The sequence below is a fragment of the Episyrphus balteatus genome, chromosome 1, assembly GCF_945859705.1.
Source record: "Episyrphus balteatus chromosome 1, idEpiBalt1.1, whole genome shotgun sequence".
Taxonomy (NCBI): domain Eukaryota; kingdom Metazoa; phylum Arthropoda; class Insecta; order Diptera; family Syrphidae; genus Episyrphus; species Episyrphus balteatus.
In genome coordinates, this window is record NC_079134.1 from 94,873,894 (window position 1) to 94,896,146 (window position 22,253).

The window sequence follows — 22,253 nt, forward strand, 5'->3', positions numbered from 1 at the left end:
TGGCCTGGAGTAAGCGCTTGCATGTCGTTTGGATTCTCAGATAGAGGTGTAATTGGCCTAGAATTGAGAATAGATTCAATTTGAATTAAAAAAGTATTAAGTTCGGGATATGTTAAAGAAGAATTTTGTAAGGTTCGTTTCATATGAAACTTGCAGCTTTTAACGGCGCCCTCCCACAAACCCCCGAAATGAGGAGATCGAGGAGGAATGGTTTTCCACTCTATCCCATCTGCTGCACACGCCTTAATTATTTCATCTCTGTTTTCACTCCTCATGAACATTTCATAGAGCTCATGCAATTGGTTTCGCGCCCCAATGAAATTAGTAGCATTATCGCTGTAGATTACTGAGCACAATCCTCGTCTGCCAATGAATCGTTTTAGAGCCGCTAGAAAGCTGTGGGTAGTTAGATCCTACACTAACTCAAGATGGACTGCTCTGGTCACAAAGCAGACAAACACTGCAACATAAGCCTTCATAGGCGATGTACCTCGACGACGAAAATGGATGCTAAATGGGCCGCAAAAATCAACACCAACTATATTAAATGGCCTTGACTGTTGTACTCGATGATGAGGCAAATCACCCATAATTTGAAGATTACGAGATGGTTTTGCTCGTGCGCATCGAACACATTTGTGAACAATCTTACGAGTCACCATCTTACCATGTATGGGCCAAAACCTTTCACGAACTTTGTTGAGAAGCGCTTGCGGACCAGCATGAAAATTCTTCTCGTGCAGATGACGAACCAAAACTGTGGTGAATGCATGGTCTTTTGGCAATAACATAACTTTGTGTCGAAGTTCAGAGTCGAATTAGTTATTCTGCCTCCTACACGAAGTATTCCCTCAGAATCCAGGAATGGTGAAAGCGAGTTGATCTGACATCTTGAGGACAGCTGATCGCCTTTAGAAAATGTTTCGATTTCTCTTTGAAAACTTGTGAGCTGAACGTATTTTATCAAACCTTTCAGAGCTTTGTTGAGTTCTGCGACACTTAGCGGTCCAAATAACTTAATATTTTTCTTGAAGCGATTGTTTCTGTATCTGAACAAGTATGCAACTACTCTGAGTAGAGACTCGTAATTGTTGTGGTATTTTATGTTTTCCATAAAATCAGTTTCTATAACAATCTTTAAAATCGTTTTGGTTCTTTTTCGTTCAAGCTGCAGGTTTTCAGCATTCAAAATTGCATTTGAGGAAATCCAATCGCTTTCTTCCAGATTCAGAAAAGAAGGTCCTCTGAACCACAGGTCGCTTTGAATTAATGCTGACGGATATGATCCTCTCGATATCACGTCCGCAGGATTCAATTCCGAACGAATGTGTCGCCATTGAGAACTTGAAGAGTGTTGATGAATAAATGAAACGCGATTGGCTATGAAGGTCTGCCAGTTACATGATTCCTCAGCGATCCAACTCAGAGCAATTGACGAGTCCGTCCAATAAGTTATGTGCTGTAAGATGGAACCGAAAATCTCTTTTAGTCGTTGCACAAGCTGAACCATCATCGCTCCGGCACACAACTCCAGACGTGGTAGTGTAACCTTACGCACCGGTGCTACTTTAGATTTGGCACATAACAGGTTAGTTCTTACAGTACCATCATCATCTACAGAACGTATATATACACATGTACCAAATGCACCTTCTGAGCTGTCTGAAAATGCATGAAGCTGATAATTATCTGTATGACCAAAAAATACACGGCGATGAATATGCAGATTGTTGAGCTCATGTAGACCTTTTCGAAACTTTAACCATGAGTGATGACATTCTTGGGGCAGTGCTTCATCCCACGCAAGCTTCAGACGCCACAGCTGTTGCATAAACATCTTAGCAAGAACGATGACAGGGTTTATAAGACCCAAAGGGTCAAATAGATGTGCAATATCGGAAAGAACTGTTCTTTTTGTTATGCACTCTGAAAGCAGAGGAGTTATCTCATAGTGAAAATTGTCTTCGACTGGGTTCCAATAGGTACCTAATGTTTTGATTACCTCTTTACCTTTTATCTTGAAACATTGCTCACGATCAGTTTTTGGAATTCCTTCTAAGATTTCAACAGAGTTTGCACACCATTTTTTAAGTATGAAGCCACCTTTGCCCAGCAACGATATTAATTCTGACTTTAAAGCCTTTAATTCATTGAGAGAATCACAACCAGTGATCAAATCGTCGACATAAAACTCAGAGCTTATAGCTTTAGCCGCTGCAGGAAATTGTTCCCCTTCATCGACAGACAGTTGTTTTAATGCACGAGTTGATAAAAATGAAGCACAAGCAGTGCCAAAAGTGACTGTGCACAAACGATAAATGGCAATCTCGCTCTCACAATTTCTCCATAAAATGTAATGAAATCGTCTATCAGACTCATCTAATCGCACTTGGTGATACATTTTTGTTATATCAGCTGTCATCACAAATTTGTGTCTCCGAAATCTCAGAGCGATGGAGAATAAATCTGGCTGAATAACAGGACCTACCATTAGAATATCATTTAATGATTTCCCAGCACTCGTTTTGGCAGTAGCATCGCACACCACTCGTAATTTTGTAGATGAGCTTGATAGCTTTATGACGCAGTGATGGGGGAGAAAATAATGTGGGGAGGTGAGGTCTAAATTGTTTACCAATTCCATGTGAGAGTTCAGCAGCATTTCGTTCATAAAGGCAGAGTATTGTTGAAACAGGTCTGGGTTTTTACGGAATCTTCTTTCGAGGGACAGAAGCCTCCTTTTGGATATATCATAAGAATTCCCTAATAAGTTTGGATTCTGCTTGAAGGGAAGTCTCACACTGAAACGACCAGACTCTAAGCGCGAATAGTTGCTCACAAAATGATTTTCGCATTCCCTTTCTTCTGTTGACAGAACATCTGTTTGACAGTTGAAGCTTTCAATTTCCCAAAGTATTTGTAACGATTTGCTTAGTGCTTCATCGGTTTCGGATTCTTGCGGAGTGTCTCTAATAGCGAAACTAAGTCTGTTGGAAGTGCTCTGATTATTGGATTTTGGAAGTTGACCGGCTACTACCCACCCAAATAACGTGTTTTGCAACGCAGGTAAGTTCGGTCCTAATTTAATCTGTCCTACGCATAGTATTTTGTAAAACAAATCCACGCCAAGAAGCAGATCTACACGCTGAGGAACATTAAATTGTGGATCAGATAAATTAATATTATTTGGAATGTTCCATTCTTTGATGTCAATTTTTTTATCAGGTAGCAGTCCTGTTATTTGTGGTATCACAAGCGCCTCTATTGTAGCTGTAAGTCCATTGATACGAGAACTGATGTTAAGAATTGCTTTGTGTTTAGCCATTGTTACAATGTTATTGGCACAAGATAAGGTGGTATTTGATTGCAGACGTTGCGTTCCAAGACACTGCATAAGCCTTTCAGAAATTAAATGTGTTTGAGACCCTGAGTCCACGGCAAGGTATGACCTGTTGACATTTGTTTAATATATTTATGACTGCTGTTCCCAAAAGACTATTTTCAGAAGAGCTGGCGTACATTGAATGAGAAGTTGAAGCAGGTATTTCGTGTGAAGTATTGAGGTTCTGAGAAGACGTTGGGTGACTACTTGAACTAAGTGGGGCTTGTGGTACAAAAGTTGGAGCATTTTCAATAAGATGCAAGAGTGTGTGATGTTTCTTTCCACAATGACGACAACCACTAGATGGACAATTAGCGCTACTGTGATCTGTAGATTTCAAGCAGTTGTAACATAGATTTAGATTTTTAATTTTGTGTATACGTTCGGGAATAGAAAGACCTTGAAATTTGTAACATCGATAAATAAAGTGGCCGGGAACTGAGCAAAAAATGCAAGTGTTTTTTGTGGTAATAAAGGTTTTTACATTGTTTTTTTGAATTAGATTTCTGACCTTTGTGGTTATCAGATTTTGTTGAACAATCAGGAGTAAATAAATGATTTGTAATATTACCTTCAAGATGCTGAGCTCTCTTTTTAAGAAAATCGGTAAGTTCCTTTAGACTTGGTAGTCGATCTGTTGGTGCGTCATCATTCCACTTACTCAGAGTAGCAGGATCCAACTTGGAAGTCATTATAAAAACAACAACATCGTCCCAATGTTCGACGGGTCTTTTCAGATTACTCAATCCAGTTAAATGGTTGCTGATTTTATCCACCAGGTTCCTTAAATCTGCTGCGGATGCCTTATAAATCTTGGAATGATTGAATATGCGTTGGAGGTGCTCCTGGGCAATAATTTTCTTGTTTTCGAAACGTTCCTTCAGCCTTGCTAGTGCCACATCGTAGTTGTCGTCTTCTATTTTGAGCCCTTCAACTGGGGCAATCGCAGTTTCGCTAAGCTTCGAAAGCAGGTAATGAAACTTAGCTTGCTTAGACAGTTTATGATTGTTATGCACCAGTGATACGAAGCGATTGTACCAAACCGTCCACTTAGTCACGTCACCTGAAAATGAAGGAAGTTCAATTACTGGCAATTTGATTGAATCGTGTTTATTAGAAGTTGATTGGGATACGTCCATTGTTTCATCCTTGTTCACATGTTTAACGTTCAAAAGAACTTTAAGTGTGGCGATGGTGGAGTAGTAGACTTCTTCGTTATGAGAGCGCTCAGGATTGTTGATTTCCTCGTAATCAGCTTCTTCAATTTTCAATTGTGCCACCTTAAAATTGCTAAAGGCAGACTCTAGAGCTTCAATACGAACTTGTAGATCGGGCACAGACGTTGAAGCAGGGTTATCTTTGGCTTGAACAGAAAATAACCTCACTCTTTCAATCTGGTCCATGGCCACAAATCGTCGAGTTTTAAGAGCTTCTAGACCCTTGAGTTTCTTCTGCTGGGCCTTTAAAGCAGCTCCATCCACAGGTTAGCCTGTTGCACCCTTTTCCGAACTGGTAGTTTTTGTGGCTGTATCGTCATCAGGCATTGTTGATAGTACAGCAAATATTGTTTAGTAAACGTTAAATTTTGTGATACGATCACGTCGGGGTCACCAAATAATATTGAGAGAAAGCAAGCGTTTTTGTTTCCCTGTTAAATAAGTCCGATTCAAGATACTGTCTTGATGGATTGCCCTAATAAATTTGGATTAATTGAAGACACGGTCTTTACTAGTTCACAGCTTTATTAAGAAGAGATTATAAAAAAGTTAGGTTTTGACAACCGGAAAGGTTTTCTCTGACAATTCATAAGTAACCTTGTAAGCAAATTAACAAACAAAAAACATAGAATTATTTACAGGGTGTTTAAGTGCAATTAATTAAGTGAATTATTCAATTTTATAGCAAATGTTAAATGTTAAAAGTTAAGTTAAGATAATTAATAACAATTTAAATGAATATTTGATAGAAATGTATTTAAGACTCAACAGTCATATCAGGCAGACGGCAGAATTGCCACGTCCTTATTCTTAGGAATAAATATTGTAAACTTTGTTTTATGAAATAAAGAATTTCATCTATCTTATCTATCTATCTTCTTAACCATGATGAAGATTGATTTGTAAGATTTTCAATTCCATTTATATAATAAAGTTCATCGCTTAACCTTAGTTTGTACCTAGTGATACCAAGGCGTACCTTGAAGTCAGCCATCCTCAGGAGTGGTAAAGATTTGTGACTCAATCTCACCACCATAATTCGTTCTTTCCCTCTTGACCACTTCCCACTCTTTGCTCAAGAGATCACTATTCAGAAGAAGGATGTATCTCTCAAGCCGATCATTGAGAAGGATCGGGCCTTTGACCAACAGCCTTCCAAGAGGTCTATTGAGATCTTTTATCTCCCTTACGTCGATGAGACGCAATTCGGCGCTTTTTCATGGAGCTGACGTTTTCTGTATGAACTCCCGAAGCCAGTCGAGAGTCACCATGGACCATGGACAGTCGTAAGGTTACCGAAGATTGGAACAGTCCAGCTCTTGGCGATAGCCTCATTGACTTCCTCCAGGATTCTTAGTTCAAGGAGATGCCATTCATCCTTAGTCAGCTTGCGTGTGGGCTTACCATAATCAGCTATAGCGACTTGGTGGCCCTTTACGCTAGCCCGGGAGGTCTTAAATTTCTTCTTCGTCTTATTAGGCGAAGAGTTGGTTGGATAATCAGCGTCATACCTAGCTCTTTTGGAGGTGCTAGGTGTGTCCGTGATTCCTTGTTCTGCCGCTGCACGCAAACGCTATTGGGATTTGTCCAGTGCAATTCGCAATTCGCGACGGACAATTCTTTCAGCGTTACGATTCTGACGGTGACGTAACTCCCTTTCATCGATCGCCCTAGCCTTTCGATGTATGGTCCTTTTGTTATGACCGTAGCTAGGCTATTGTTGTTCGTGAGGTCTACGGGTTTAGACGAATTCGTTTAACAATTTAATCAATAAAAGTAAGTGACAATCAAAATTTTTCCTTAATTTTTCCAACTTTCGTTTGTCCGCCTTTGTTGAAATGAAAGATTTCTCCCCTGTCAAAACGACCAAGAGACCTATACCAGAAATGCCCCCAAAAACAAAAAAATCCTCTTCCTCGAAATCATCAGAGCTAACCTTAGCCGATCTGGAAAATATTTTCGAAAACATTCGAAAATATTCTTCTCAAAGAAAAACTGACATCGATGAGATCCGAGTAGATTTGGGAACGCTCAAAACAGAAAACGATGAGCTAAAACTTAAGAGAGCGTGAAAATATCAGCCACTTCCCAGGAAGATGTCCTATACTCCAAGAAATTAGAAGGGTTTATTAGAATAAATAAACTTTAGAAAATGAAGAAATAAGACTGATACTCAATTGGCAGTGATGGACAAGGCTCTTAGGACTTTGTAATGTAGAACTTGTATACAGAATAGATGTTGTAAACGAGTTATTTTAAGTCCACTTATATTTATTGTAATGGAAGGCATTTTGTTTATTGTACCTATCTACTTTCTTTTGATTTCCTAGTGAACATAATTTAATTATTATTATCCTTTCACTTATGTTTATTATTGTTTTAATTACTAAATGTAAATATATGTAATTTAAGTTGTTTAATCTGGACTCTACATTTAAAGCCAACAACGAGCGAACAGGGGCGCTCTGTGCAAATCAAACTCCCATCGTCCTGGACGCATTAAGTCCAATTCCTGTTAAATGTAAAGTCCATGACGGCACTCGGCCATGTCTTGATAATGTATGTAAAACCAAAATTGTAAAAAAAAATCTTGAAAAATAAAGAATTTTAATAATAAAAATAAAATATAATTTATAATAGTATCTAGTATTCATAAACGTTAAGACTGGGTTCCTTTTTTTAGCGAAGTCAGAACTCATGTAAAAGCATTTGTGTGTATTAGTGAATGTGTTTCGCTCTCTTTTTAAATTGCCAAATTCGCCATAGAATTCTCTGCTTTTTTTTCTCTCAGGATGTTGGTTTTCAGTCTCTTTGTGAGATCGCCATCGCACTCACGCGTACGGGGTGACATACGAATGGATGTATGTATACATAGATCTTTATATGGATATGGTATTGGTGGACAAAAACTGGTTTGGAATTCTATATTTTCATGAAACATTTTTGGAGTGTGTACCTCTGTACCTATTTATTTTTGAAATGAAAAAGAAAATTGTTTTCATGTTGCTGTGTTGTTGCTTACACCTATGGAGTCAAATTACACAGGACTAATTCCAGTTTTTGTTATATTTTAAACCTAATTTGGACATAAACAAATATTATTATCTTTTTACAATCATAATATTGATACCTGTTCATATAAAATTTATTCGTAAAACGAATGTTTTTTGAGGTCTTTCTTATTTTTTTCTTATGGGAAATACATCGAAAAAATCTATATCATATACAGGATTTCACATGGCCGCCAGGTGCCGTGATGGCAAGTCGTCGCCCTAGTATTGAAGTGCCGTATACGCCATTTTTACATTTTTGGGAAATCGCATTTAAAAGTTCGGAAGATAATTGCGAAAGAACTAACCGCTGGTATTTTTTGATATTTTAGTATGATATATAATTAAAATGTGTCTTTTATATACATGTTATTGGACATCTGCAATTCGATTAGTTTTCAAAATATTTAAATTTTTGTCCAAAATGAGTTTGCCGTATACGCCATGAAAATCAGAAGTTTCTTTTATTCATATACACGTACGTCAAAAAAAAACATAACGTACGTCAAAACAATTCTCAAAATTTTCTTACATTGCATGAAAAATTTGACGTAAGGCCAAAATTTCTTGTTTTTGTCAAAACAATAGCGAATATCTAGGCAACGAAAAAAGATAGAAAAAAACGGATAGCAGATTTGAAAAGAGCAACTTCGAAAACATAAGACTGCATACCTAGCTCAAAAAATGCAATTTGGCGTATACGGCACTCCAATACTAGGGCGACGAAGTGTCAATCGGAAATTTGCTACGGTTCCCGAAAAAATAATCACGGAATCCGTCCGTATACTCCAGTCAAAGCGTCGGAAAAAAGGGCCTAACCTTGCGCACAGAGGCACTGTCAGTTTTTCAGCCTTATTTTGACATTCGCTTTCGTGCGAAAGTTGTTCGATTTCGAAAGATTCGCATTTTCAGTTTCGAACGATTCGAAAGTTCATTTATCTTTTGAAAATCAAGCAAATTTTGACTTTCTTATCATTCGAATCAAATGTCATTTATTTGACGTTAAAATTTTTGTGTCGAATAAAAACGAAAACACATGTAAGTTCAGATATTTTTGTTGAAAAATAACGAAAATAAATTTACTTTTATTTGTTGGCGTATTAATTTAAGGTTTGCTTCCAAAACAGATGTCACTTTTTGTATGCAGCTTGACACAGATGATTGGGACAGTTTAATTGCGATCTTTGCCTACCCCAAATTGATATCCACCTTCTGCAACAAACCGCAAAGTTGTCGCTAGAATTATGATGGGAGGAATAGACAAAGATGTGCGTCTTTGAACTTCAGTGGGTAGCTCGTCCAACACGTACTTAAAGACACTTTTATCTTCAAAGAAAAAAGATATATACATATATGGGTTAGGCGCTTGGAAGGAATCAGTTTTTACTTTGAACTTTCCAGCTCGAATTGATTTGATGCATCCATTATCCTTCTCCTTCATATCTGCTCTTCGCCGCACTCTTCACTTCCCTTAAAAAAAAAACAATTGCCATTTATTGAAAATTAAAACTAAAAATTCTAACAAAAGAAAAAATGCCGGCAATTGATTTTAATTGTTTTTTTTTTGTTCAGAACTGAAAAGTGTGACCAGGTGTGTAATAAGTAAAGCAAAACTTTGAAGTTGCATTCTTTTTTTTTTTTTTGATCACACTAAAATTGACATGAATGTTCAAAAAAACTAGTACCTACTCATCTATTCAAAACTTTTGAATTTATTTTGTTACTTTTTCATGTCAATAAACTTGTCCATCCGCTTTCCAAATTTAAATTTTTTTTAAATTTTTTAAGTTATTTTATTTATATTATTATTATTATTATTATTTATATTATTATCTTTTTTTCTAATAAAGTATTTATTTTACAACCCAACTTTTAACAAAAATAAAATTCTTTGAAAAAATTAGTTTTGTCACACTAACCCTAATATAAATGTCAAAAACAGCTGATTTCGAAAATGAAATTCATTAAGGTTCATTTTATGAAACATTCGAAAATGAACATTATTCATTCGAATGTCCAAATATACTAATTTCATTCGAATGAATTGATCCATTCTATCGAATTAGCTATTCGTTCGAGTCTCAAAATAAAGCTGTTTATTTCATGGATCGATAGGGGTATATTTAAATGGCTTAAACCCAATTTCTCACCACCTGATCATTCTTTTTAGCGGAGTTATTCACAAAAATGCATTATTTGGGATATTTTAGTTCTAAGCTTATAGCTTTGCTTATAATTTTAAGAAAGCATCATTCCGTAAGAAAATTTAAAAAAAATTTACTTGTTTATAAATTATGAGTCAAATAATAGTTCTCAGTGAGAGTGGTTGTTTTCTTTGTTTCTTGTTATAAGAGAATTTGTCTCATGTTTTTCGTTGGTCATTTGGAACTTTTTTAAAAAATTAATTTCTCGGTTTATGTGGGTCGTAGAGAGCTAATTTTTTTTTAAATTGTAGATAATTTTAAGGACTACAACAATATTTTATTTTGTTAGCCAATACTTGTACCGTTTACAATATAATAAGGCAAGAGTTTGCTAAACAAAAAAACGTCTTTGACTTTATATTACTTATTTTTTATTTGTTTCAACAAAAAGAATTAGACCAGTGCCGATGCCTTCAAAAACATTAAAAAGTACAAAAAAATCATAGTAGGATGAAACCCATTGGAAAAGGAAGGGAATATGATAAGAATGAAAGGAAAAATAAATTACGGGCGAGCCGAGTTCGGGAAGTGGGTGGGTTCAGTTTTTAATGGTAAAAAATGTTATATCTCGATTTCCGGCAAAACTACAAATCCTATAGAAAAAAGTTGTATGGCAAAGTTGTAGGTAATAAAAAGATCTACAACTTTTGTATCAACAATTTTTTCACATAACCTCAAAATTTATGTGAAAAATTAAAAAAACCGAGTTTTTGGTTTTTTATTTTTATCTTTTCCAAAAACAAAAATTTTTCTACGAAATTTTTTGAAAACTTACCTTATTATGTCCCAAATACACTGTAATTTATTTGATTTAAAATATTTATTTGTTCACTTTATTTTGACTTAATACCAAAAAAACACCCTAATTTTCAATCGAAAATTCACGTGTCAAAATATCAGCTTTTTTCAAAAAGTCGGTGGGCATTTAGTTTGTTAAAATGTCTATTTTCTGATGGTGTAAAAAAAATTTTACATTAGAATACTTTAAAACATGTTCTAGTAAAATTCAAAAAATGAAAAAAGCTTGAATTCGAAAAAAAAATTTTATCATTGCTTACAATTTTGGCCTATTTATTCAAATTTACACTTTAATTACTCAAAAAACGTAAGATTTTATGTAACATTGATTAATCTTACGTTTTTTGAGTAATTAAAGTGTAAATTTGAATAAATAGGCCAAAATTGTAAACAATGATAAAATTTTTTTTTCGAATTCAAGCTTTTTTCATTTTTTGAATTTTACTAGAACATGTTTTAAAGTATTCTAATGTAAAATTTTTTTTACACCATCAGAAAATAGACATTTTAACAAACTAAATGCCCACCGACTTTTTGAAAAAAGCTGATATTTTGACACGTGAATTTTCGATTGAAAATTAGGGTGTTTTTTTGGTATTAAGTCAAAATAAAGTGAACAAATAAATATTTTAAATCAAATAAATTACAGTGTATTTGGGACAAATTAAGGTAAGTTTTCACCAAATTTCGTAGAAAAATTTTTGTTTTTGGAAAAGATAAAAATAAAAAACCAAAAACTCGGTTTTTTGAATTTTTCACATAAATTTTGAGGTTATGTGAAAAAATTGTTGATACAAAAGTTGTAGATCTTTTTATTACCTACAACTTTGCCATACAACTTTTTTCTATAGGATTTGTAGTTTTGCCGGAAATCGAGATATACCATTTTTTACCATTAAAAACTCAACCCACCCACTTCCTGAACTCGGCTCGCCCGTAATTTATTTTTCCTTTAATTTTCATCATATTCACCTCCTTTTCCAATGGGTTTCATTCTACTTTGATTTTTTTTGGTTTCAAAAATTATCGACCCTGGTCTAAATGTGCACCAAATAGATAGAAAATGATGTAACGAACAATTAATAGCTTTGTGCGTTCATTTATCAATTGCTCGGTATCTTTGGTGATAAAGAGTTGATTTTTGTAAATTGATTGATTGTAAAATGCAGGAAATTAAGAGGACTACAAAATAAGTAAGAAAAATGTTGACCATTATATAAGCTTTTTTCGAAATAAAAACGAAAATGTGTTTTTTAACAACTAGAATTTGACTTTAACTGGCTGCCATTTTGTAGTAACTCATTTTAATACAATGAAATTACATACAACGATAGAAAATATTATAAGGAAGAGAATGCAAAGTAGAGGAGCAAAGATATAAGCTTAGAACTAAAATATCCCAAAAAATTCATTTTTGTGAATAACTCCGCTAAAAAGAATGATCAGGTGGTGAGAAATTGGGTTTAAGCCTTTTAAATATACCCCTATCGATCCATGAAATTAAAACTGACAGTGCCTCTGAGCGCAAGGTCAAATGACGCTTTGACTGGAGTAGTAGTCGAAAATTTCATACAAATCGTGATTGTGATTATTTTCCGATACGATGGAATACGTGATAAGGCCGATTGCCTCGCTAGGTAGGTACAGGGTGGCTGATGAATATCGCTACATTAAAAAATTCAAATAACTTTTTTTTCAGTGTATGAAATTTATTTTTCTTTTATTCATGTTAAAGCGCATTCAATTTTATTAAATATAGCTTTATTAGTTTTAAAAATAATGAATTTTAAATGCCTCCCCTGGTCGTTAATGCATGTGGGGTGCCTTAAAAAAAGTTGTTTTTTGAAGATTTGAGACAGGAATAAATGCAAATATTTCTCGATTGGATTGTTTTCTTTCATTCAAATTTGTTGATTTTGCTTTGCGGCCTTCCTGTTTACAATAAACTCAAAAGAAAAAGTCGGATGCAGTAAGTGCAAGCGATTTGGGATTTTAACGGAATGGTAAAATCGTGCATATGAGCTTATCGGAAAATGTTCGTAGGAATTCTACGAAAACATTATCCATTTTCTATTATGCATTTTTGTTAAAAATTAACCAGATTCACTAAGTAGAAAAAAAGTTATTAAAGTTTTTTTTGGTAGCGGCTTTCATCAGCCACCCTGTATATCGCGATCGCCCGGGTTGTTATGAAAATGTATGTACGTTACGTACATTTACGGGGTTATTCGGGAGGAAATTGCAAAAAAGCTAGAGCGTTTAGGAAAATCGTATGGGAGGGGGTGTCTATTCCCCCTAGTTTAGGGGAGGGGAAATTAAAAAAAAAATTCACTTAATTTGAAAAACAAATTATTAAAAATCAACGATTTTACCTACGATATCGTGCTATACTTTTTTGTAAAGCCAAAAACCGCGTATTTAATAAAAAATAAAGCCATTTTAATGTTATAGTTTTTGAAAAATTAATTTTCAAAATGAAAATTAAAAAAAAAAATTGGAAACAAAAATTTCAATTAAATTTTTTTCAAAATTTTATGTTTTTAAGTACTAATTTAACTTTTAAAATTCGATGCTCTTATTTGTTTTTAAACAAAAACATTATAATTGAAAGCCCCGATATGGTTGGTAAAAAGAGCACTGTGAACTTCAAAGTAAAATTGGTTTTAGAATACATTATATGATAGTTACAATAGCTCATTTTTTAGATAATAAGAAGAACTACTTCTTCAAGAATAACCCAATTATAAAATAAAAATTACGTCAGAAAGGTATATGGAAAAATGTCATTTTGCTTCTAATTTGCGAAACAAACCCACATTTTTACAAGGTGTCCCGGAATAAGATAAGAAGATTTTGAGGGATGATTCTTGAGAAAAAAAATTGTTCTACAGTAACTCTCTACCTGCAAAGTTGATACCCTTTAGCGATGATTTAAGAAAAGGCTTACTTTGGTATGCCTTAACTCATGTTAATGTTAATAACTCCGTTAATACTTATGATAAATTCTTGGGTTGGGGTCAAAATTCTGCCGGGGTCAAAATTCTTTTGTCAAAATTCTGCTTTTCAAAATTCTGTTTTTCAAAATTCTGTTTTTCGAAATTCTGCTTTTCATAATTCTGTTTTTCAAAATTCTGCAAAAAATTAAAAAAGGGTTTGGAAAATGTTAAAAAGCGCGCGCTTTTAAACATTTTCCAAACCCTTTTTTAATTTTTTGCAGAATTCTGTAAAATTATCTTCTTGAAAAATTATCTGCTTATTTGATTACTTACCTTAGTAATTTGTCATTCTTTGAATGCATATTAATTTTTGTTTTATAAATGAATAAATTTAAAAATATTAAGAAAAGTTTTTTAATACTAAACATTTCCGAAAATAATTCATATTTTTTTAATTTATCAAATAAAGATAAATATTCAAAAATTTGAATAAGAAAAGGAAAATTTTGTATCAAACAAAATAGGTTCCAATAAGTTATAGAATTTATTTGAAAGAAAGTCTATGCATTTACAAAATAGCTATTTGCGACACTTAAAAAAAAAATTTAGGAAAGTACCAATGTTGAATTACATTAATGAGGTGTATTTTTCTTTAGTCACCGCATATGCTATAAAAAAAAAAAACAGAATTGGCAAAATTTTTTTGTTTAAGTGTAATACTGGCAGAATTTTGAAAAGCAGAATTTTAAAAAGCAGAATTTTGAAAAGCAGAATAGAAAAAAAGCAGAATTTTGAAAAACAGAATTTTCGTTAAAAAAGCAGACTTTTGAAAAGCAGAATTTTGAAGCCAGAATTTTGACCCGATCCCTAAATTCTTATGATGATTCTTTGTACCTGCCTTTTAAAAATGTTAATATCTTCTTTAATTGCTCAGATATTAATTTTTAAATAGAATTATTTGTTTCTTACCCATGACACATTTTTCTTCGATAAATGTTAGTCCGGTCAAGTTAGACATCCGAGGTTACATTAATTCCCAGCAAGCTGAAAATTGGTAGGATTGTTGGAAATACCATCATAAATTAAATCTAGAAAGTCCTCATCGATCCGAGGCCTGGAAAAAAATTTACGGGGGTCAAAGGTCACAAAAACTGGGTTTTCACGATTTTCAGCAAAACGGTAAGTCTTATCAAAAAATTTTCAATGCAAGAATTGTAGACCAGATCATTATTTATAAAAAGTGTCATGACACTTCTTTCCTAAGACCCACCGTTTCTTAGGTATAACGATTCAAAAAGTTGAAGTAGTGTAGTAATCGTCATAATCTGGCCTATTCTGAAAAAAGAACTCCTAACTGAAAAGTTCTTGAAATTTCACTATTTTTTAGCTTGAATTTCGTTTTTCGATGGTTAAGAATATGAGGAAAGCAAAAAAAAATGAAAATTTTCACCATTTTTCCGATTGGGGCCCTCCTCCCGAAACCATTTCCCTGGGAATTTTTGTTTAGAATATGTCTGAATATATACAGGGTGTGAACAGTCATAAGTATAGCTATCGCCCGTTTTAGGGTTGTCCATTCTCTATTGCAAACCTCGTATATATTCAGTTTTTGTGACCTTTGACCCCCCGTAAATTTTTTTCCAGGCCTCGGATCGATGAGGACTTTTTAGATTTAATTTATGATGGTGTTTCCAACAATCCTACCAATTTTCAGCTTGCTGGGAATTAATGTAACCTCACCCCCTTATTTTAGTCTAATTTGACCGGACTATGTGATATAAACAGTGTTTTATAAATTTATTCTTATGAAGAAAACAATAATGAACAAAAATGTTTTTCACAAAATTGCCAGAAAACTTATAGATTTTATGATATTTTGGAAAACCTGCACGAGGTAAAATCTCTAAAAACTATGTTTTTCGCTTTAGTCAAAAATGGGTACGAATTAAAAATTTATTTTTGTAGTTTTCTTGTCGTTTTCTTTCACTCTGTTAAGGAGTATTCTAAATTTTTACTCTTTTTTCTGGAGTGATGAGTGATAGAACATAATGAGAGTAATTTTTTTTTTGTAATTGTGTGTGTGACAAGGCAAAAATGGATAATTTCCTTGAAAAAAAAAGTGGTAACAGGCCTAGGGAAAAAATTGTAGGTCTGTTTGGGTACTGCCTAAAACAGAAATATTTCAACTTTTTTCAACTTTTTTAACCCAATTCTTGTTTGGCTACTCTGAAATTGTACATTTTTTCACAAAAAAAGATGGCCGCGAGAGAGAAAAAAATTTCCCCTTCTTGCGAATTTCTGCCCAAAAAATTTCTTCGGACAAAAATTTGAAATCTGTCAAAGGTAGCGCTTTCTCTTTTTTTCTTTATTTTTTTTTTCTTGTCGCACAACATAAAGAAAACAAACTACGAACATGGCGCTGTGGCTTTTTTCTTGTTTTTTTTTATTTATTGCGTTTTAGGGCGGAGTTCATAGTCGTCACTCAAGTTGAGAAATATCTTAAGCATTCGCTAAAGCGAATCCTTATTCATAGTCATCACTGGAGTCGAAATTTTTCTCAAGTGATCGTCTGAGGAGACTTTTTTACTTAAGGAAACGCTTAAGTGTTTTTCAGTCAGTTGTCGAAGGGCATTTTAAATAGCTTTTATTTATTTATTTTTGAACCGATAGCGAATTATTAAAAAAAATGTTTTTTGATGACAATTAATTCAAATCAGTCAAATTTTCGAGTTTGAGAAAAAATATTACTCAAGACAAGATTTTTCTTTACTCAAGTGACAGCGCTATTTTCAATTCTTTTGAGCTATTGCTTGAAATATTTCTCAACTAACTGGAGTTGAGAAAAATCTCAACTCGAACAACGACTTTGAATTCCGCTCTTAGTGATGTAATCAAAATAAATTAATATTTTATGAAAAAAATAATTAAAAAAATTTGACAGGTTTCAAACAGAACTTGTATGAATTGAAAAAAAATTAATATTAATAACAAGGGACAGAGAGAGATCGATTTCTCCTTTGCTCTTATGTGCATCTTGTGCGTCTACGTCTTCGTGTAGAAGCAGACTATGTATTTTAATTCCAAAAAAAAACAACAAAATATACAAACAAAAAACAACTCCCATGGGGTCTATGTGCAATAGAGTGGAGCGTTTTTGGACTTTTCTTTCAGATCACTGCGTGCAACTCATGGTTTATGCCTTGTGCTCTTCTGAACATATTCTGATACTTTTTTTTATTCGATAATGGAAAAATAAAAATCGGGAAGCCTCTGAAGATTGCTCGTATTTCACGAAAATCGATATTTTATGAGGCGTTAGAACCCATCTGAATTGACTTAATCTTTTTCATTTCACTACCAACTGCTCATAACTTATGCTAAGTGGTCTCTAGAACCAGATCTGATCCCTTATTTTGAGTCGTTAATGGAAAAAACGAAATCGGGAAGGCTCCGAAAAATGCACATTTTCGCAAAAATTCAGATTTTTGTATAAAATCCCACCCAGAGCAAATTTCTTTTACAACTTGTTTGTATTTGCTATATTTGTTAGAACCTATTTGAACCTTATAAGCTATGAAGCACTCAAACTGAGAACTTTTCTGTAATAATGACGTCGTTTATGGGGGATTTAAGAAAATGCTACTTTGACATCCCCTGACCCATTTCAATAGAATTTTAAATTCTAATACTACCCTTGAAAACTTCGTTAATAATTTAATTTTTATATAAAACACTAATCTTTGTAACTGCATTTAATTTACGTCGATATCTTATTTCAATCCTTAGATATTTGACATTTAGGTGTTTCCATAATTCTTGCCCATGCTAAATTTTTTTTTGCTGAGTGGTCCAGCATAAGTTATGAGCAGTTGGTAGTGAAATGTGAAATGAAAAAGATTAAGTCAATTCAGGTGGGTTCTATCGCCTCATAAAATATCGATTTTCGTGAAATACGAGCAATCTTCAGAGGCTTCCCGATTTTTATTTTTCCATTGTCGAATAAAAAAAAAGTATCAGAATATGTTCAGAAGAGCACAAGGCATAAATCATGAGTTGCACGTAGTGATCTGTAAGAAAAGTCAAAAAACGCTCCACTCTAATGAGCAACGAAAACTTTTGAATAAATTAAAAACGTTACTACACTCCGCGAAATAATTATAAGGACAAATTTATTTGATTCGTCTTAAGATATGTAAAGGATATTATTTTTTATTTCTTTTATGAATAAGGAGACATGTATATGGAGGATTGTTTCCCACCATTTGGTTTTATTTAATTCATTAGAATACAATAATACAGTTATTTTTTCCGGGTCTGGAGCGAAATAATTATAAGGACACATCTGATTTTTGCACTAAAAGTGAGGTTTAGCGAGATCAAATGTAAACAAAAGTAAGCAAAACAGTTAGAAAATGAATTTAAACCCATTATGACCATTTCATAAGTAAAATTTTTCGGGTATTTTAAAATAAGGCGTGAAAAACCCTTGATCCAGGCAGAAATGGGCAAAATCGAGGCCTACCATGAATAGGGCTTGTGTAAATGGGAAAAACTGAAGGATTAGAAAGGTCCGATTGTGTAATTGATAATTTTATTTACAAAGGTGACATGTATGGTTAACTAAAACGATCAGGGAGGAAGCTTTTGGTCGAAGAGAGAGCCAACCCAAAAGTGACAAAAAATGAAGTATTTTTCGTGAGAATTTGACATTAAGAGAAATTTTCGAGAAAATGAAACTGGAAGTGAGAGTATGTTGAGTGCACTAAATAATGGAGGTGTGCTAAGCCCATTCCTACGAAGGTAAATGGTGAAAACCGGCGGTCTTGCCGAGACATAAACTTGCCCGCCTTTGCCTCGGCAAAAAGCATAGGTTCTGGGATGAAAAATGGAAAAACTTTTAAGTTCATCAATGAGAGAAAGTTTAATTTGGATAGCCTAGATGGTGTACCTAACGGTTTTTCCATTTTTCATCCCAGAACCTATGCTTTATGCCGAGGCGAAGGCGGGCAAGTTTATGTCTCGGCAAGACCGCCGGTTTTCACCATTTACCTTCGTAGCACACCTCTATTATTTAGTGCACTCAACATACTCTCACTTCCAATTTCATTTTCTCGGAAATTTCTCTTGCTGTCAAATTCTCACGAAAAATATTTCATTTTTTGTCACTTTTGGCTCTCTCTTCGACCAAAAGCTTCCTCCCTGATCCTTTTAGTTAACCATACATGTCACCTTTGTAAATAAAATTATCAATTACACAATCGGACCTTTCTAATCCTCTAGTTTTTCCCATTTACACAAACCCTATTCATGGTAGGCCTCGATTTTGCCCATTTCTGCCTGGATCAAGGGTTTTTCACGCCTTATTTTAAAATACCCGAAAAATTTTACTTATGAAATGGTCATAATGGGTTTAAATTCATTTTCTAACTGTTTTGCTTACTTTTGTTTACATTTGATCTCGCTAAACCTCACTTTTAGTGCAAAAATCAGATGTGTCCTTATAATTATTTCGCTCCAGACCCGGAAAAAATAACTGTATTATTGTATCCTAATGAATTAAATAAAAACAAATGGTGGGAAACAATCCTCCATATACATGTCTGCTTATTCATAAAAGAAATATCCTAAGACGAATCAAATAAATTTGTCCTAATAATTATTTCGCGGAGTGTATACACGCAAATAATACACAACCGACGAAGCAGACTCCGCGACCGACGAAATAAAATAAAGCAAAACAGCAAAAAAAAGAACAAGATAAACAAAAAAGGTCAAAAAGAGTCACAAAATTTTTAACCGGAGTCTCACGGTAGAAAATCTTCCTTCCCTTTTTTTCGAACTTTATTTCTCCCTTGCTCTTATGTGCGTCTCGCACTTTGCGTCTTCGTGTAGATGCGGACTTAGTTTTACTTTTGGTATATTTTTCATTATAACTCTGATCGGTTTATTTCATCCTAATTGACACACTAAGGTTTGATAATAATTATAATTATTACAATTATTGTAAAATAAAAATATCCAATCATCGCAGAAAAAAAAAATGGGTTTTTGTTTTATCTGGCACAGGATTTTTTTTATTGATGAAGAACACTGGCTGAAAAACTATTTAATTCAGTTCAATTTCATTTTGGAAAAAGTGAAGAATTAACGAAAATAATGGAAGAAATATATATGGCGGAATATAATATAATAGGACATATATATATAATGGTTGTTTTTGTTAATAACAAAAGAATTTTATGTCGTTTTCTCTCACTCTATTGAGGAGTTCTCTAAATTTTTACTCCTTTTTCGTGAGTGATAGAACATAATGAGAGTAATTTTTTTTTGTAATTGTGTGTGTGTGACAAGGCAAAAATGGATAATTTCCTTGAAAAAAATAGTGATAACAGGCGTAGGGAAAACATTTTATGAATTGAAAAAAAAAATTTATATTAATAACATATCAAGCATGATTGGGCCTATTCTGCCAAATCTTTTATTCCGCTATGAATTTTCTGTTATGAATGATAAAAGATCTCAGCCATAAAAGATCTTTTATAATTGGTATACAGCAGTTCGAACTTTTATAAAATTCTGTTATGAAACTTCGAAAAGGAAAATCTGCTATAAACAAATCAAACAGAACTTAAATCTTTTATCATCTGTCATTCCCAAAGATAAAAAAAAAAACAAATCAAAGTGTGGAAAGTAAAGTGAATTGAATTTTCTCGTAGATCATCCAGCAAAATTGTTTTTCTTCTTAAAGTAAATAAATAGATTCGCGGGCATCTTGCCTTTCGCAAAATATTAACAATCTGAAGCAGATTACTCACCGCTACAAAACCAACCCTATTACATGGACATTGGACAAAGTGCTCAGAGATGATTGCAACATTTTAAATGCAATTGTTTTGTTAACTTCCCTATTTTTTGTAAAATAGCTATGTGTTTTCATTTTATTTATGAAATAAATTATAATTTAGATAAACAATGTGTTTATCTTAATTCCATTTATATTAAGAGAAAAAGTTGTTCCAAGGAGGTGGTAGTTCTTGTAGATGAAGGCTGAGTGGACCACGTAAAAATCGGGTTATCGTTTACAAATCGGTGAATAACTTTTACATTTTTAAAGATAATTGAATGAAATAAATTTTATTATTTAGATAATAAACAAGGCTAAATATCTTCATCCCCACAATTTCCAAATTTGTGCACTTGTAATTAAGAGAGAACAAAACATGATAAAATTTTCGTTGTTTTAGAACGACCTGAAAGACATTGGTTTGTTTCTTAGTTAGACTAAAATTTTTATTTTTTTTATTTCTATTTTGGATTGAGGTTGAATCAAACTACGGAGTAAAACTATTTTGAAAAACTAAAAATGTATTTTTCATAGAAAAAAATTAATCGAAACTGAAGCTATTTTTCCTTATGTTACAATGTTTGAACATGTATAACTTCTGCAATTATTGATAAAGTTCATCGAAATAAAAAGAAATAAGTATCTCAACTCAAATACTAACACATTGATTAGTTTAAGAAATTTATATTAAGTTTTAAGGTCTCAAACAACAAAAAAATATTAAAAAGTCATTTTTTCTTAACTTTTTTTAAAAAAAAGTGGTTTAATTTCTTTGTTTTTCAAAGTATGGTTTTGATTTTTATTTTATATAAAAGCTTAGTTTATGGACTATGGAGTAAAACTATATTTTGTTGGAAAATATTATTTTGTTGTATCTCCCTCTTTATTATCTTCTATTTTGTTTCTACATGATCTCTCGCACTCGCTCTGTCGAGTGGTTGTTTGGTGGTATAAAGAATAAGATGAACTTAGGTATCTGCATTCTACATATTGTTTGTACATAGGTTTTTCCATAAAAAAGGATTGGCGCCAGGCTAAGTGCATGCAAAGTGTTGTTGTATTTTTTTCGCGAAAATGAGAGGATACAGGAAATGGATCTCTCGCACGTTTGCAATGTATGGTATCTGGTGTTGCGTGGTAGGTATATGGAATAGGATAAACGAGTTTTTTTTTGTATTCTTGTTTTTTTTTTAAACTGGTTTATTTATCTCTTTCATAAATTTATGATGTTGCATGTTAGGTATTCTTCTGAGCAACTGTATGGATATATTTTTTTATATGAAAAAAAAATTTGCAAAGACAGGCAGTCTGTAACGAAAACACAAGTGAATTCGGTTGCGCAAAGCAAAACCGCAATATACACTTGCAAGGCTTGCAACCCTTTTTTTTGCTATTTCCTTGATGCTGATTTGTTTTTTCTACCTAAATAGACTTTAATTTTATGACTTTGGTTCTCTAGAAAGGGAAAGAGAATGCAAATAAAGATACCGAGAGAGAACTGAGTTGAGATGACGTTGAACGTGAGAGATGTATGGCGAAGAAAGGTCACTAATACACACAAACTCATTTACATGAAGTCTGAGTTCGTCATTCGGGGACACCCACTCTTAAATAGGATTGCAACGTCGCGTCGAGACGAGGACGACCGTTCCTTGTGGCAGTTACTTGATTGAAGACGGAATAGTGGGTGAAGTGATCTTGGTGTTTTATTGATGCTTTTAGTTTTGCATTAGATTTGTCCTAGTAACTTTTGTAGTATCTGAAGTAATTTTATTTTTTTAATTGATGGTATTTTATGAATAAAAAAACTTACATCCGACTC

The 22,253-nt window shown here is 33.3% G+C and overlaps 1 protein-coding gene across 4 annotated transcripts in view; it reads right to left on the reverse strand.

Annotated features, from left to right (window-relative positions):
* The window catches only part of LOC129907787 (arginine-hydroxylase NDUFAF5, mitochondrial), a 139,453-nt gene that overhangs the window by 37,291 nt on the left and 79,909 nt on the right, over window positions 1–22,253 (reverse strand). The window contains exons 2-3 of one of the 4 annotated variants that reach the window (XM_055984160.1): window positions 9,037–9,119; window positions 64–8,975 (exon numbers count right to left, since the gene is read on the reverse strand). The exons of the other annotated variants lie outside the window; for them this stretch is intronic. Of the exons in view, the coding sequence (XP_055840135.1) occupies window positions 656–3,394 (2,739 nt within the window). The 5' untranslated portion in view covers window positions 3,395–8,975; window positions 9,037–9,119 and the 3' untranslated portion in view covers window positions 64–655. Of the gene's footprint in view, window positions 1–63; window positions 8,976–9,036; window positions 9,120–22,253 lie in introns of those variants that run through there. 4 annotated transcript variants of the gene reach the window in all.